The sequence below is a fragment of the Zootermopsis nevadensis genome, unplaced genomic scaffold (assembly GCF_977971745.1).
Source record: "Zootermopsis nevadensis isolate Lab colony 2312 unplaced genomic scaffold, Znev_1.0 Znev_ptg000019l, whole genome shotgun sequence".
NCBI lineage: Eukaryota > Metazoa > Arthropoda > Insecta > Blattodea > Termopsidae > Zootermopsis > Zootermopsis nevadensis.
Genome location: NW_028259151.1, coordinates 328376 through 344066, shown reverse-complemented (window position 1 = coordinate 344066; position 15691 = coordinate 328376). Strand labels below are relative to the sequence as shown.

General features: G+C 59.7%; 1 protein-coding gene across 5 annotated transcripts in view; it reads left to right on the top strand.

Moving 5' to 3' along the window:
- Nucleotides 1-15691, top strand: part of dpy (fibrillin-like protein dumpy) — a 385379-nt gene that overhangs the window by 304364 nt on the left and 65324 nt on the right. For all 5 annotated transcript variants that reach the window (XM_087351382.1, XM_087351381.1, XM_087351380.1 and 2 more), the window contains 34 exons: nt 29-343; nt 439-777; nt 1051-1356; nt 1497-1802; nt 1912-2235; nt 2336-2665; nt 2794-3108; nt 3204-3542; nt 3816-4121; nt 4262-4567; nt 4677-5000; nt 5101-5430; nt 5559-5873; nt 5969-6307; nt 6581-6886; nt 7027-7332; nt 7442-7765; nt 7866-8195; nt 8324-8638; nt 8734-9072; nt 9346-9651; nt 9792-10097; nt 10207-10530; nt 10631-10960; nt 11089-11403; nt 11499-11837; nt 12111-12416; nt 12557-12862; nt 12972-13295; nt 13396-13725; nt 13854-14168; nt 14264-14602; nt 14876-15181; nt 15322-15627. In XM_087351382.1, coding sequence (XP_087207508.1) covers nt 29-343; nt 439-777; nt 1051-1356; nt 1497-1802; nt 1912-2235; nt 2336-2665; nt 2794-3108; nt 3204-3542; nt 3816-4121; nt 4262-4567; nt 4677-5000; nt 5101-5430; nt 5559-5873; nt 5969-6307; nt 6581-6886; nt 7027-7332; nt 7442-7765; nt 7866-8195; nt 8324-8638; nt 8734-9072; nt 9346-9651; nt 9792-10097; nt 10207-10530; nt 10631-10960; nt 11089-11403; nt 11499-11837; nt 12111-12416; nt 12557-12862; nt 12972-13295; nt 13396-13725; nt 13854-14168; nt 14264-14602; nt 14876-15181; nt 15322-15627 — 10866 coding nt within the window. The remainder of the gene's footprint in view (nt 1-28; nt 344-438; nt 778-1050; nt 1357-1496; nt 1803-1911; nt 2236-2335; nt 2666-2793; nt 3109-3203; nt 3543-3815; nt 4122-4261; nt 4568-4676; nt 5001-5100; nt 5431-5558; nt 5874-5968; nt 6308-6580; nt 6887-7026; nt 7333-7441; nt 7766-7865; nt 8196-8323; nt 8639-8733; nt 9073-9345; nt 9652-9791; nt 10098-10206; nt 10531-10630; nt 10961-11088; nt 11404-11498; nt 11838-12110; nt 12417-12556; nt 12863-12971; nt 13296-13395; nt 13726-13853; nt 14169-14263; nt 14603-14875; nt 15182-15321; nt 15628-15691) is intronic.

The window sequence follows — 15691 nt, the reverse complement described above, 5'->3', positions numbered from 1 at the left end:
GACCTTTTCTGTCTTTGTCGTTACGTAGCCGTGATAGCAGACCCAGGGGATCCCTGCCGTCCGTCCCCCTGCGGCCCGAACAGCCAGTGTAAGTCGATGAACGGACAGGGCGTGTGCTCTTGCCTGCCCACTTACGTCGGTAGCCCGCCCGGCTGTCGACCCGAGTGTGTGGTGAGCTCGGAGTGCCCTCAGAACAGAGCCTGCGCGAATCAGAAGTGCGTCGACCCGTGTCCCGGGCCGTGCGGCCTCAACACCCGCTGCGATGTCATCAACCACAGTCCGATTTGTGTCTGTCGCCAGGGCTTCACCGGTGATCCATTCTCAAGATGTTTCGCCATCCCACGTAAGCCCTGTCACGAGTATTGCCTTGCTGAGGTGTCAGTGAGACCGTGATTACGGAGGGATGTGCCTCACGTTGGGTTGCGTCTTTTCTTGCAGCGCCGCCGCCGCCGAGGCCGGCTGTCCCCATGGTCGAGGACCCCTGTGTGCCGTCTCCGTGCGGACCAAACTCGCAATGCCGAGATATTGGAGGTGCCCCGTCCTGTTCTTGCCTGCCTAATTACATGGGCGTACCTCCCAACTGCCGACCCGAATGCAGCATTAACTCGGAATGTGCCAGCAACAGAGCTTGCATGAGGGAGAGGTGTCGCGACCCGTGCCCGGGATCTTGCGGTGCAGGGGCCCAGTGCAATGTCATGAATCACACGCCAGTGTGCACTTGTCCGGAAGGATATACAGGGGACCCCTTCACCAACTGCTTCCCGAAGCCGCCTCCACGTAAGCAACACCCCTTCCTTGTGTAGAATCTGTAGAGTTGATGATGCGCCATCGCCCACGCGCCCTGCAGGCCGAACAAGGAAAGTAACACGCGCACACATAGATAGTCTCGCTTGAACACGCCGTCGCACCCACGCAACTTTTAAGAGGCAGTGAGGGATAGTGGCAAAAGGAAAGGGGGAGATGGAGGGATGACGACTGTCCGAAGCGCTTGACTCTCCCTTCGCGGTAGTCCCGAGTGGCATTTACCGCTTGGTCTTGCTTGTATTTCAGCTGCGGAACCGGTGGAGTCGGACCGATGCAACCCGTCTCCTTGCGGCCCCAACGCTCAGTGTCAGGATGGAGTTTGCACTTGCCTGCCTGAGTACCATGGAGACCCGTATTCGGGCTGTCGCCCTGAGTGCGTCCTAAGTACGGACTGTCCGAGAGACAGGACGTGCGTCCGGAACAAGTGCGCCGACCCTTGCCCGGGAACGTGTGGCCAGGGGGCCACGTGCGACGTTGTGAACCACATTCCGATATGCAGCTGCCCACAGGGCACGTCCGGCAATCCATTCGTGCAATGCAGACCAGTGCCGCGTACGTAAGGCAATCCACTGCCGCTTGAATGCGGCAGCGGTCGGCTTTCTGCCCGTTTGCTTTGGTTTCCGCTGGAATTGCTGTTGGCTCACCTCGTCCCCTAATGCTAATTTGCTGTGTGTGCCTTTCGCTCTGTATAGCTCCTGCGGTGACGCTGCCGTGCAGCCCGTCGCCGTGCGGACCCAACAGTCAGTGCCGCGAGGTTAACGGTGCGGCCGCGTGCTCGTGCGTGCCCGGCTTCATAGGCAGTCCTCCGGCATGCAGGCCGGAGTGTGTGGTGAGCTCTGAGTGTGGCCAGAACGAGGCGTGCAGCAACCAGAAGTGTAGGAACCCTTGTCCTGGCACCTGTGGTGTGGGAGCTCGCTGCGAAGTTGTGAACCACAACCCGATCTGTAGCTGCCCGCCTCGTTACACTGGAGACGCGTTCGTCAGATGCCAGCCCATGCGTAAGACACGTTCCTTGGATAGTGCCATGTTCTTGTGAGACTCTGACTGTGCGTTCCTGAATTGTCCGTATGTTCCTGTAAATGACGGCGTGATTCTTGTTCCCTCCAGCAGAGACTTCCGTGCAGGGTGCCCCGCAGAAGCCGTGCCAGCCTTCTCCGTGTGGGCCCAACGCTGTTTGCCAGGTGTCGGGAGACGGTCCCTCATGCTCATGCCTGCCCGATTTCACGGGCTCTCCGCCTGTCTGTCGCCCGGAATGCGTGAGCAATAGCGAGTGCGCGAGTCACCTGGCGTGCATGAACCTCAAATGCCGAGACCCATGTCCCGGATCGTGCGGAGCCAATGCAGAATGCCGAGTGGTGAGCCACACGCCCACATGCGTGTGTGTGGCGGGCTACGCCGGAGACCCGTTCACGCAGTGCGTGGTGCAGCAATGTAAGGGTCTTTTCGGTCCAAGGCCTCGTGTCTGAATTGTGTCGTCTGGCTTTGGCGTCTGTTTGCCTGACAGTGTACGACTTGACTTTGTCCCTTTCAGCGGAGCCGATTCCTCACGAGAGACCGACCCCCTGCGCACCGTCCCCTTGCGGACCGAACGCAGTGTGTAGGGAGCAGAACGGAGCAGGGTCGTGCACCTGCCTGCCCGACTATGTGGGTAACCCGTATGAGGGTTGTCGTCCGGAATGCGTGTTGAACACCGACTGCGCACCCAACCGCGCGTGTATACGCAACAGGTGCCAGGATCCTTGTCCAGGCACTTGTGGCCCGAACGCCGACTGCCAGGTGGTGAACCACTTGCCGTCTTGCACTTGTCGCCCGGGCTACACGGGTGATCCGTTCAGATACTGCAACCTCCAACCACCGGAACGTAAGCATTTGTCACTCGGTAGCAGGTGTAGCCCTTAACGAGGCATTCCAGTGATGTGTGGCAGGCAGTGTGCCGCACTGCACCTTCCTGGTTGCCTGTTGACCTTTTCTGTCTTTGTCGTTACGTAGCCGTGATAGCAGACCCAGGGGATCCCTGCCGTCCGTCCCCCTGCGGCCCGAACAGCCAGTGTAAGTCGATGAACGGACAGGGCGTGTGCTCTTGCCTGCCCACTTACGTCGGTAGCCCGCCCGGCTGTCGACCCGAGTGTGTGGTGAGCTCGGAGTGCCCTCAGAACAGAGCCTGCGCGAATCAGAAGTGCGTCGACCCGTGTCCCGGGCCGTGCGGCCTCAACACCCGCTGCGATGTCATCAACCACAGTCCGATTTGTGTCTGTCGCCAGGGCTTCACCGGTGATCCATTCTCAAGATGTTTCGCCATCCCACGTAAGCCCTGTCACGAGTATTGCCTTGCTGAGGTGTCAGTGAGACCGTGATTACGGAGGGATGTGCCTCACGTTGGGTTGCGTCTTTTCTTGCAGCGCCGCCGCCGCCGAGGCCGGCTGTCCCCATGGTCGAGGACCCCTGTGTGCCGTCTCCGTGCGGACCAAACTCGCAATGCCGAGATATTGGAGGTGCCCCGTCCTGTTCTTGCCTGCCTAATTACATGGGCGTACCTCCCAACTGCCGACCCGAATGCAGCATTAACTCGGAATGTGCCAGCAACAGAGCTTGCATGAGGGAGAGGTGTCGCGACCCGTGCCCGGGATCTTGCGGTGCAGGGGCCCAGTGCAATGTCATGAATCACACGCCAGTGTGCACTTGTCCGGAAGGATATACAGGGGACCCCTTCACCAACTGCTTCCCGAAGCCGCCTCCACGTAAGCAACACCCCTTCCTTGTGTAGAATCTGTAGAGTTGATGATGCGCCATCGCCCACGCGCCCTGCAGGCCGAACAAGGAAAGTAACACGCGCACACATAGATAGTCTCGCTTGAACACGCCGTCGCACCCACGCAACTTTTAAGAGGCAGTGAGGGATAGTGGCAAAAGGAAAGGGGGAGATGGAGGGATGACGACTTTCCGAAGCGCTTGACTCTCCCTTCGCGGTAGTACCGAGTGGCATTTACCGCTTGGTCTTGCTTGTATTTCAGCTGCGGAACCGGTGGAGTCGGACCGATGCAACCCGTCTCCTTGCGGCCCCAACGCTCAGTGTCAGGAAGGAGTTTGCACTTGCCTGCCTGAGTACCATGGAGACCCGTATTCGGGCTGTCGCCCTGAGTGCGTCCTAAGTACGGACTGTCCGAGAGACAGGACGTGCGTCCGGAACAAGTGCGCCGACCCTTGCCCGGGAACATGTGGCCAGGGGGCCACGTGCGACGTTGTGAACCACATTCCGATATGCAGCTGCCCACAGGGCACGTCCGGCAATCCATTCGTGCAATGCAGACCAGTGCCGCGTACGTAAGGCAATCCACTGCCGCTTGAATGCGGCAGCGGTCGGCTTTCTGCCCGTTTGCTTTGGTTTCCGCTGGAATTGCTGTTGGCTCACCTCGTCCCCTAATGCTAATTTGCTGTGTGTGCCTTTCGCTCTGTATAGCTCCTGCGGTGACGCTGCCGTGCAGCCCGTCGCCGTGCGGACCCAACAGTCAGTGCCGCGAGGTTAACGGTGCGGCCGCGTGCTCGTGCGTGCCCGGCTTCATAGGCAGTCCTCCGGCATGCAGGCCGGAGTGTGTGGTGAGCTCTGAGTGTGGCCAGAACGAGGCGTGCAGCAACCAGAAGTGTAGGAACCCTTGTCCTGGCACCTGTGGTGTGGGAGCTCGCTGCGAAGTTGTGAACCACAACCCGATCTGTAGCTGCCCGCCTCGTTACACTGGAGACGCGTTCGTCAGATGCCAGCCCATGCGTAAGACACGTTCCTTGGATAGTGCCATGTTCTTGTGAGACTCTGACTGTGCGTTCCTGAATTGTCCGTATGTTCCTGTAAATGACGGCGTGATTCTTGTTCCCTCCAGCAGAGACTTCCGTGCAGGGTGCCCCGCAGAAGCCGTGCCAGCCTTCTCCGTGTGGGCCCAACGCTGTTTGCCAGGTGTCGGGAGACGGTCCCTCATGCTCATGCCTGCCCGATTTCACGGGCTCTCCGCCTGTCTGTCGCCCGGAATGCGTGAGCAATAGCGAGTGCGCGAGTCACCTGGCGTGCATGAACCTCAAATGCCGAGACCCATGTCCCGGATCGTGCGGAGCCAATGCAGAATGCCGAGTGGTGAGCCACACGCCCACATGCGTGTGTGTGGCGGGCTACGCCGGAGACCCGTTCACGCAGTGCGTGGTGCAGCAATGTAAGGGTCTTTTCGGTCCAAGGCCTCGTGTCTGAATTGTGTCGTCTGGCTTTGGCGTCTGTTTGCCTGACAGTGTACGACTTGACTTTGTCCCTTTCAGCGGAGCCGATTCCTCACGAGAGACCGACCCCCTGCGCACCGTCCCCTTGCGGACCGAACGCAGTGTGTAGGGAGCAGAACGGAGCAGGGTCGTGCACCTGCCTGCCCGACTATGTGGGTAACCCGTATGAGGGTTGTCGTCCGGAATGCGTGTTGAACACCGACTGCGCACCCAACCGCGCGTGTATACGCAACAGGTGCCAGGATCCTTGTCCAGGCACTTGTGGCCCGAACGCCGACTGCCAGGTGGTGAACCACTTGCCGTCTTGCACTTGTCGCCCGGGCTACACGGGTGATCCGTTCAGATACTGCAACCTCCAACCACCGGAACGTAAGCATTTGTCACTCGGTAGCAGGTGTAGCCCTTAACGAGGCATTCCAGTGATGTGTGGCAGGCAGTGTGCCGCACTGCACCTTCCTGGTTGCCTGTTGACCTTTTCTGTCTTTGTCGTTACGTAGCCGTGATAGCAGACCCAGGGGATCCCTGCCGTCCGTCCCCCTGCGGCCCGAACAGCCAGTGTAAGTCGATGAACGGACAGGGCGTGTGCTCTTGCCTGCCCACTTACGTCGGTAGCCCGCCCGGCTGTCGACCCGAGTGTGTGGTGAGCTCGGAGTGCCCTCAGAACAGAGCCTGCGCGAATCAGAAGTGCGTCGACCCGTGTCCCGGGCCGTGCGGCCTCAACACCCGCTGCGATGTCATCAACCACAGTCCGATTTGTGTCTGTCGCCAGGGCTTCACCGGTGATCCATTCTCAAGATGTTTCGCCATCCCACGTAAGCCCTGTCACGAGTATTGCCTTGCTGAGGTGTCAGTGAGACCGTGATTACGGAGGGATGTGCCTCACGTTGGGTTGCGTCTTTTCTTGCAGCGCCGCCGCCGCCGAGGCCGGCTGTCCCCATGGTCGAGGACCCCTGTGTGCCGTCTCCGTGCGGACCAAACTCGCAATGCCGAGATATTGGAGGTGCCCCGTCCTGTTCTTGCCTGCCTAATTACATGGGCGTACCTCCCAACTGCCGACCCGAATGCAGCATTAACTCGGAATGTGCCAGCAACAGAGCTTGCATGAGGGAGAGGTGTCGCGACCCGTGCCCGGGATCTTGCGGTGCAGGGGCCCAGTGCAATGTCATGAATCACACGCCAGTGTGCACTTGTCCGGAAGGATATACAGGGGACCCCTTCACCAACTGCTTCCCGAAGCCGCCTCCACGTAAGCAACACCCCTTCCTTGTGTAGAATCTGTAGAGTTGATGATGCGCCATCGCCCACGCGCCCTGCAGGCCGAACAAGGAAAGTAACACGCGCACACATAGATAGTCTCGCTTGAACACGCCGTCGCACCCACGCAACTTTTAAGAGGCAGTGAGGGATAGTGGCAAAAGGAAAGGGGGAGATGGAGGGATGACGACTTTCCGAAGCGCTTGACTCTCCCTTCGCGGTAGTACCGAGTGGCATTTACCGCTTGGTCTTGCTTGTATTTCAGCTGCGGAACCGGTGGAGTCGGACCGATGCAACCCGTCTCCTTGCGGCCCCAACGCTCAGTGTCAGGAAGGAGTTTGCACTTGCCTGCCTGAGTACCATGGAGACCCGTATTCGGGCTGTCGCCCTGAGTGCGTCCTAAGTACGGACTGTCCGAGAGACAGGACGTGCGTCCGGAACAAGTGCGCCGACCCTTGCCCGGGAACGTGTGGCCAGGGGGCCACGTGCGACGTTGTGAACCACATTCCGATATGCAGCTGCCCACAGGGCACGTCCGGCAATCCATTCGTGCAATGCAGACCAGTGCCGCGTACGTAAGGCAATCCACTGCCGCTTGAATGCGGCAGCGGTCGGCTTTCTGCCCGTTTGCTTTGGTTTCCGCTGGAATTGCTGTTGGCTCACCTCGTCCCCTAATGCTAATTTGCTGTGTGTGCCTTTCGCTCTGTATAGCTCCTGCGGTGACGCTGCCGTGCAGCCCGTCGCCGTGCGGACCCAACAGTCAGTGCCGCGAGGTTAACGGTGCGGCCGCGTGCTCGTGCGTGCCCGGCTTCATAGGCAGTCCTCCGGCATGCAGGCCGGAGTGTGTGGTGAGCTCTGAGTGTGGCCAGAACGAGGCGTGCAGCAACCAGAAGTGTAGGAACCCTTGTCCTGGCACCTGTGGTGTGGGAGCTCGCTGCGAAGTTGTGAACCACAACCCGATCTGTAGCTGCCCGCCTCGTTACACTGGAGACGCGTTCGTCAGATGCCAGCCCATGCGTAAGACACGTTCCTTGGATAGTGCCATGTTCTTGTGAGACTCTGACTGTGCGTTCCTCAATTGTCCGTATGTTCCTGTAAATGACGGCGTGATTCTTGTTCCCTCCAGCAGAGACTCCCGTGCAGGGTGCCCCGCAGAACCCGTGCCAGCCTTCTCCGTGTGGGCCCAACGCTGTTTGCCAGGTGTCGGGAGACGGTCCCTCATGCTCATGCCTGCCCGATTTCACGGGCTCTCCGCCCGTCTGTCGCCCGGAATGCGTGAGCAATAGCGAGTGCGCGAGTCACCTGGCGTGCATGAACCTCAAATGCCGAGACCCATGTCCCGGATCGTGCGGAGCCAATGCAGAATGCCGAGTGGTGAGCCACACGCCCACATGCGTGTGTGTGGCGGGCTACGCCGGAGACCCGTTCACGCAGTGCGTGGTGCAGCAATGTAAGGGTCTTTTCGGTCCAAGGCCTCGTGTCTGAATTGTGTCGTCTGGCTTTGGCGTCTGTTTGCCTGACAGTGTACGACTTGACTTTGTCCCTTTCAGCGGAGCCGATTCCTCACGAGAGACCGACCCCCTGCGCACCGTCCCCTTGCGGACCGAACGCAGTGTGTAGGGAGCAGAACGGAGCAGGGTCGTGCACCTGCCTGCCCGACTATGTGGGTAACCCGTATGAGGGTTGTCGTCCGGAATGCGTGTTGAACACCGACTGCGCACCCAACCGCGCGTGTATACGCAACAGGTGCCAGGATCCTTGTCCAGGCACTTGCGGCCCGAACGCCGACTGCCAGGTGGTGAACCACTTGCCGTCTTGCACTTGTCGCCCGGGCTACACGGGTGATCCGTTCAGATACTGCAACCTCCAACCACCGGAACGTAAGCATTTGTCACTCGGTAGCAGGTGTAGCCCTTAACGAGGCATTCCAGTGATGTGTGGCAGGCAGTGTGCCGCACTGCACCTTCCTGGTTGCCTGTTGACCTTTTCTGTCTTTGTCGTTACGTAGCCGTGATAGCAGACCCAGGGGATCCCTGCCGTCCGTCCCCCTGCGGCCCGAACAGCCAGTGTAAGTCGATGAACGGACAGGGCGTGTGCTCTTGCCTGCCCACTTACGTCGGTAGCCCGCCCGGCTGTCGACCCGAGTGTGTGGTGAGCTCGGAGTGCCCTCAGAACAGAGCCTGCGCGAATCAGAAGTGCGTCGACCCGTGTCCCGGGCCGTGCGGCCTCAACACCCGCTGCGATGTCATCAACCACAGTCCGATTTGTGTCTGTCGCCAGGGCTTCACCGGTGATCCATTCTCAAGATGTTTCGCCATCCCACGTAAGCCCTGTCACGAGTATTGCCTTGCTGAGGTGTCAGTGAGACCGTGATTACGGAGGGATGTGCCTCACGTTGGGTTGCGTCTTTTCTTGCAGCGCCGCCGCCGCCGAGGCCGGCTGTCCCCATGGTCGAGGACCCCTGTGTGCCGTCTCCGTGCGGACCAAACTCGCAATGCCGAGATATTGGAGGTGCCCCGTCCTGTTCTTGCCTGCCTAATTACATGGGCGTACCTCCCAACTGCCGACCCGAATGCAGCATTAACTCGGAATGTGCCAGCAACAGAGCTTGCATGAGGGAGAGGTGTCGCGACCCGTGCCCGGGATCTTGCGGTGCAGGGGCCCAGTGCAATGTCATGAATCACACGCCAGTATGCACTTGTCCGGAAGGATATACAGGGGACCCCTTCACCAACTGCTTCCCGAAGCCGCCTCCACGTAAGCAACACCCCTTCCTTGTGTAGAATCTGTAGAGTTGATGATGCGCCATCGCCCACGCGCCCTGCAGGCCGAACAAGGAAAGTAACACGCGCACACATAGATAGTCTCGCTTGAACACGCCGTCGCACCCACGCAACTTTTAAGAGGCAGTGAGGGATAGTGGCAAAAGGAAAGGGGGAGATGGAGGGATGACGACTGTCCGAAGCGCTTGACTCTCCCTTCGCGGTAGTCCCGAGTGGCATTTACCGCTTGGTCTTGCTTGTATTTCAGCTGCGGAACCGGTGGAGTCGGACCGATGCAACCCGTCTCCTTGCGGCCCCAACGCTCAGTGTCAGGATGGAGTTTGCACTTGCCTGCTTGAGTACCATGGAGACCCGTATTCGGGCTGTCGCCCTGAGTGCGTCCTCAGTACGGACTGTCCGAGAGACAGGGCGTGCGTCCGGAACAAGTGCGCCGACCCTTGCCCAGGAACGTGTGGCCAGGGGGCCACGTGCGACGTTGTGAACCACATTCCGATATGCAGCTGCCCACAGGGCACGTCCGGCAATCCATTCGTGCAATGCAGACCAGTGCCGCGTACGTAAGGCAATCCACTGCCGCTTGAATGCGGCAGCGGTCGGCTTTCTGTTCGTTTGCTTTGGTTTCCGCTGGAATTGCTGTTGGCTCACCTCGTCCCCTAATGCTAATTTGATGTGTGTGCCTTTCGCTCTGTATAGCTCCTGCGGTAACGCTGCCGTGCAGCCCGTCGCCGTGCGGACCCAACAGTCAGTGCCGCGAGGTTAACGGTGCGGCCGCGTGCTCGTGCGTGCCCGGCTTCATAGGCAGTCCTCCGGCATGCAGGCCGGAGTGTGTGGTGAGCTCTGAGTGTGGCCAGAACGAGGCGTGCAGCAACCAGAAGTGTAGGAACCCTTGTCCTGGCACCTGTGGTGTGGGAGCTCGCTGCGAAGTTGTGAACCACAACCCGATCTGTAGCTGCCCGCCTCGTTACACTGGAGACGCGTTCGTCAGATGCCAGCCCATGCGTAAGACACGTTCCTTGGATAGTGCCATGTTCTTGTGAGACTCTGACTGTGCGTTCCTGAATTGTCCGTATGTTCCTGTAAATGACGGCGTGATTCTTGTTCCCTCCAGCAGAGACTCCCGTGCAGGGTTCCCCGCAGAACTCGTGCCAGCCTTCTCCGTGTGGGCCCAACGCTGTTTGCCAGGTGTCGGGAGACGGTCCCTCATGCTCATGCCTGCCCGATTTCACGGGCTCTCCGCCCGTCTGTCGCCCGGAATGCGTGAGCAATAGCGAGTGCGCGAGTCACCTGGCGTGCATGAACCTCAAATGCCGAGACCCATGTCCCGGATCGTGTGGAGCCAATGCAGAATGCCGAGTGGTGAGCCACACGCCTACATGCGTGTGTGTGGCGGGCTACGCCGGAGACCCGTTCACGCAGTGCGTGGTGCAGCAATGTAAGGGTCTTTTCGGTCCAAGGCCTCGTGTCTGAATTGTGTCGTCTGGCTTTGGCGTCTGTTTGCCTGACAGTGTACGACTTGACTTTGTCCCTTTCAGCGGAGCCGATTCCTCACGAGAGACCGACCCCCTGCGCACCGTCCCCTTGCGGACCGAACGCAGTGTGTAGGGAGCAGAACGGAGCAGGGTCGTGCACCTGCCTGCCCGACTATGTGGGTAACCCGTATGAGGGTTGTCGTCCGGAATGCGTGTTGAACACCGACTGCGCACCCAACCGCGCGTGTATACGCAACAGGTGCCAGGATCCTTGTCCAGGCACTTGCGGCCCGAACGCCGACTGCCAGGTGGTGAACCACTTGCCGTCTTGCACTTGTCGCCCGGGCTACACGGGTGATCCGTTCAGATACTGCAACCTCCAACCACCGGAACGTAAGCATTTGTCACTCGGTAGCAGGTGTAGCCCTTAACGAGGCATTCCAGTGATGTGTGGCAGGCAGTGTGCCGCACTGCACCTTCCTGGTTGCCTGTTGACCTTTTCTGTCTTTGTCGTTACGTAGCCGTGATAGCAGACCCAGGGGATCCCTGCCGTCCGTCCCCCTGCGGCCCGAACAGCCAGTGTAAGTCGATGAACGGACAGGGCGTGTGCTCTTGCCTGCCCACTTACGTCGGTAGCCCGCCCGGCTGTCGACCCGAGTGTGTGGTGAGCTCGGAGTGCCCTCAGAACAGAGCCTGCGCGAATCAGAAGTGCGTCGACCCGTGTCCCGGGCCGTGCGGCCTCAACACCCGCTGCGATGTCATCAACCACAGTCCGATTTGTGTCTGTCGCCAGGGCTTCACCGGTGATCCATTCTCAAGATGTTTCGCCATCCCACGTAAGCCCTGTCACGAGTATTGCCTTGCTGAGGTGTCAGTGAGACCGTGATTACGGAGGGATGTGCCTCACGTTGGGTTGCGTCTTTTCTTGCAGCGCCGCCGCCGCCGAGGCCGGCTGTCCCCATGGTCGAGGACCCCTGTGTGCCGTCTCCGTGCGGACCAAACTCGCAATGCCGAGATATTGGAGGTTCCCCGTCCTGTTCTTGCCTTCCTAATTACATGGGCGTACCTCCCAACTGCCGACCCGAATGCAGCATTAACTCGGAATGTGCCAGCAACAGAGCTTGCATGAGGGAGAGGTGTCGCGACCCGTGCCCGGGATCTTGCGGTGCAGGGGCCCAGTGCAATGTCATGAATCACACGCCAGTATGCACTTGTCCGGAAGGATATACAGGGGACCCCTTCACCAACTGCTTCCCGAAGCCGCCTCCACGTAAGCAACACCCCTTCCTTGTGTAGAATCTGTAGAGTTGATGATGCGCCATCGCCCACGCGCCCTGCAGGCCGAACAAGGAAAGTAACACGCGCACACATAGATAGTCTCGCTTGAACACGCCGTCGCACCCACGCAACTTTTAAGAGGCAGTGAGGGATAGTGGCAAAAGGAAAGGGGGAGATGGAGGGATGACGACTGTCCGAAGCGCTTGACTCTCCCTTCGCGGTAGTCCCGAGTGGCATTTACCGCTTGGTCTTGCTTGTATTTCAGCTGCGGAACCGGTGGAGTCGGACCGATGCAACCCGTCTCCTTGCGGCCCCAACGCTCAGTGTCAGGATGGAGTTTGCACTTGCCTGCTTGAGTACCATGGAGACCCGTATTCGGGCTGTCGCCCTGAGTGCGTCCTCAGTACGGACTGTCCGAGAGACAGGGCGTGCGTCCGGAACAAGTGCGCCGACCCTTGCCCGGGAACGTGTGGCCAGGGGGCCACGTGCGACGTTGTGAACCACATTCCGATATGCAGCTGCCCACAGGGCACGTCCGGCAATCCATTCGTGCAATGCAGACCAGTGCCGCGTACGTAAGGCAATCCACTGCCGCTTGAATGCGGCAGCGGTCGGCTTTCTGTTCGTTTGCTTTGGTTTCCGCTGGAATTGCTGTTGGCTCACCTCGTCCCCTAATGCTAATTTGATGTGTGTGCCTTTCGCTCTGTATAGCTCCTGCGGTAACGCTGCCGTGCAGCCCGTCGCCGTGCGGACCCAACAGTCAGTGCCGCGAGGTTAACGGTGCGGCCGCGTGCTCGTGCGTGCCCGGCTTCATAGGCAGTCCTCCGGCATGCAGGCCGGAGTGTGTGGTGAGCTCTGAGTGTGGCCAGAACGAGGCGTGCAGCAACCAGAAGTGTAGGAACCCTTGTCCTGGCACCTGTGGTGTGGGAGCTCGCTGCGAAGTTGTGAACCACAACCCGATCTGTAGCTGCCCGCCTCGTTACACTGGAGACGCGTTCGTCAGATGCCAGCCCATGCGTAAGACACGTTCCTTGGATAGTGCCATGTTCTTGTGAGACTCTGACTGTGCGTTCCTCAATTGTCCGTATGTTCCTGTAAATGACGGCGTGATTCTTGTTCCCTCCAGCAGAGACTCCCGTGCAGGGTTCCCCGCAGAACCCGTGCCAGCCTTCTCCGTGTGGGCCCAACGCTGTTTGCCAGGTGTCGGGAGACGGTCCCTCATGCTCATGCCTGCCCGATTTCACGGGCTCTCCGCCCGTCTGTCGCCCGGAATGCGTGAGCAATAGCGAGTGCGCGAGTCACCTGGCGTGCATGAACCTCAAATGCCGAGACCCATGTCCCGGTTCGTGTGGAGCCAATGCAGAATGCCGAGTGGTGAGCCACACGCCTACATGCGTGTGTGTGGCGGGCTACGCCGGAGACCCGTTCACGCAGTGCGTGGTGCAGCAATGTAAGGGTCTTTTCGGTCCAAGGCCTCGTGTCTGAATTGTGTCGTCTGGCTTTGGCGTCTGTTTGCCTGACAGTGTACGACTTGACTTTGTCCCTTTCAGCGGAGCCGATTCCTCACGAGAGACCGACCCCCTGCGCACCGTCCCCTTGCGGACCGAACGCAGTGTGTAGGGAGCAGAACGGAGCAGGGTCGTGCACCTGCCTGCCCGACTATGTGGGTAACCCGTATGAGGGTTGTCGTCCGGAATGCGTGTTGAACACCGACTGCGCACCAAACCGCGCGTGTATACGCAACAGGTGCCAGGATCCTTGTCCAGGCACTTGCGGCCCGAACGCCGACTGCCAGGTGGTGAACCACTTGCCGTCTTGCACTTGTCGCCCGGGCTACACGGGTGATCCGTTCAGATACTGCAACCTCCAACCACCGGAACGTAAGCATTTGTCACTCGGTAGAAGGTGTAGCCCTTGAGGAGGCATTCCAGTGATGTGCGGCAGGCAGTGTGCCGCACTGCACCTTCCTGGTTGCCTGTTGACCTTTTCTGTCTTTGTCGTTACGTAGCCGTGATAGCAGACCCAGGGGATCCCTGCCGTCCGTCCCCCTGCGGCCCGAACAGCCAGTGTAAGTCGATGAACGGACAGGGCGTGTGCTCTTGCCTGCCCACTTACGTCGGTAGCCCGCCCGGCTGTCGACCCGAGTGTGTGGTGAGCTCGGAGTGCCCTCAGAACAGAGCCTGCGCGAATCAGAAGTGCGTCGACCCGTGTCCCGGGCCGTGCGGCCTCAACACCCGCTGCGATATCATCAACCACAGTCCGATTTGTGTCTGTCGCCAGGGCTTCACCGGTGATCCATTCTCAAGATGTTTCGCCATCCCACGTAAGCCCTGTCACGAGTATTGCCTTGCTGAGGTGTCAGTGAGACCGTGATTACGGAGGGATGTGCCTCACGTTGGGTTGCGTCTTTTCTTGCAGCGCCGCCGCCGCCGAGGCCGGCTGTCCCCATGGTCGAGGACCCCTGTGTGCCGTCTCCGTGCGGACCAAACTCGCAATGCCGAGATATTGGAGGTGCCCCGTCCTGTTCTTGCCTTCCTAATTACATGGGCGTACCTCCCAACTGCCGACCCGAATGCAGCATTAACTCGGAATGTGCCAGCAACAGAGCTTGCATGAGGGAGAGGTGTCGCGACCCGTGCCCGGGATCTTGCGGTGCAGGGGCCCAGTGCAATGTCATGAATCACACGCCAGTGTGCACTTGTCCGGAAGGATATACAGGGGACCCCTTCACCAACTGCTTCCCGAAGCCGCCTCCACGTAAGCAACACCCCTTCCTTGTGTAGAATCTGTAGAGTTGATGATGCGCCATCGCCCACGCGCCCTGCAGGCCGAACAAGGAAAGTAACACGCGCACACATAGATAGTCTCGCTTGAACACGCCGTCGCACCCACGCAACTTTTAAGAGGCAGTGAGGGATAGTGGCAAAAGGAAAGGGGGAGATGGAGGGATGACGACTTTCCGAAGCGCTTGACTCTCCCTTCGCGGTAGTACCGAGTGGCATTTACCGCTTGGTCTTGCTTGTATTTCAGCTGCGGAACCGGTGGAGTCGGACCGATGCAACCCGTCTCCTTGCGGCCCCAACGCTCAGTGTCAGGATGGAGTTTGCACTTGCCTGCCTGAGTACCATGGAGACCCGTATTCGGGCTGTCGCCCTGAGTGCGTCCTAAGTACGGACTGTCCGAGAGACAGGACGTGCGTCCGGAACAAGTGCGCCGACCCTTGCCCGGGAACGTGTGGCCAGGGGGCCACGTGCGACGTTGTGAACCACATTCCGATATGCAGCTGCCCACAGGGCACGTCCGGCAATCCATTCGTGCAATGCAGACCAGTGCCGCGTACGTAAGGCAATCCACTGCCGCTTGAATGCGGCAGCGGTCGGCTTTCTGTTCGTTTGCTTTGGTTTCCGCTGGAATTGCTGTTGGCTCACCTCGTCCCCTAATGCTAATTTGATGTGTGTGCCTTTCGCTCTGTATAGCTCCTGCGGTAACGCTGCCGTGCAGCCCGTCGCCGTGCGGACCCAACAGTCAGTGCCGCGAGGTTAACGGTGCGGCCGCGTGCTCGTGCGTGCCCGGCTTCATAGGCAGTCCTCCGGCATGCAGGCCGGAGTGTGTGGTGAGCTCTGAGTGTGGCCAGAACGAGGCGTGCAGCAACCAGAAGTGTAGGAACCCTTGTCCTGGCACCTGTGGTGTGGGAGCTCGCTGCGAAGTTGTGAACCACAACCCGATCTGTAGCTGCCCGCCTCGTTACACTGGAGACGCGTTCGTCAGATGCCAGCCCATGCGTAAGACACGTTCCTTGGATAGTGCCATGTTCTTGTGAGACTCTGACTGTGCGTTCCTGAATTG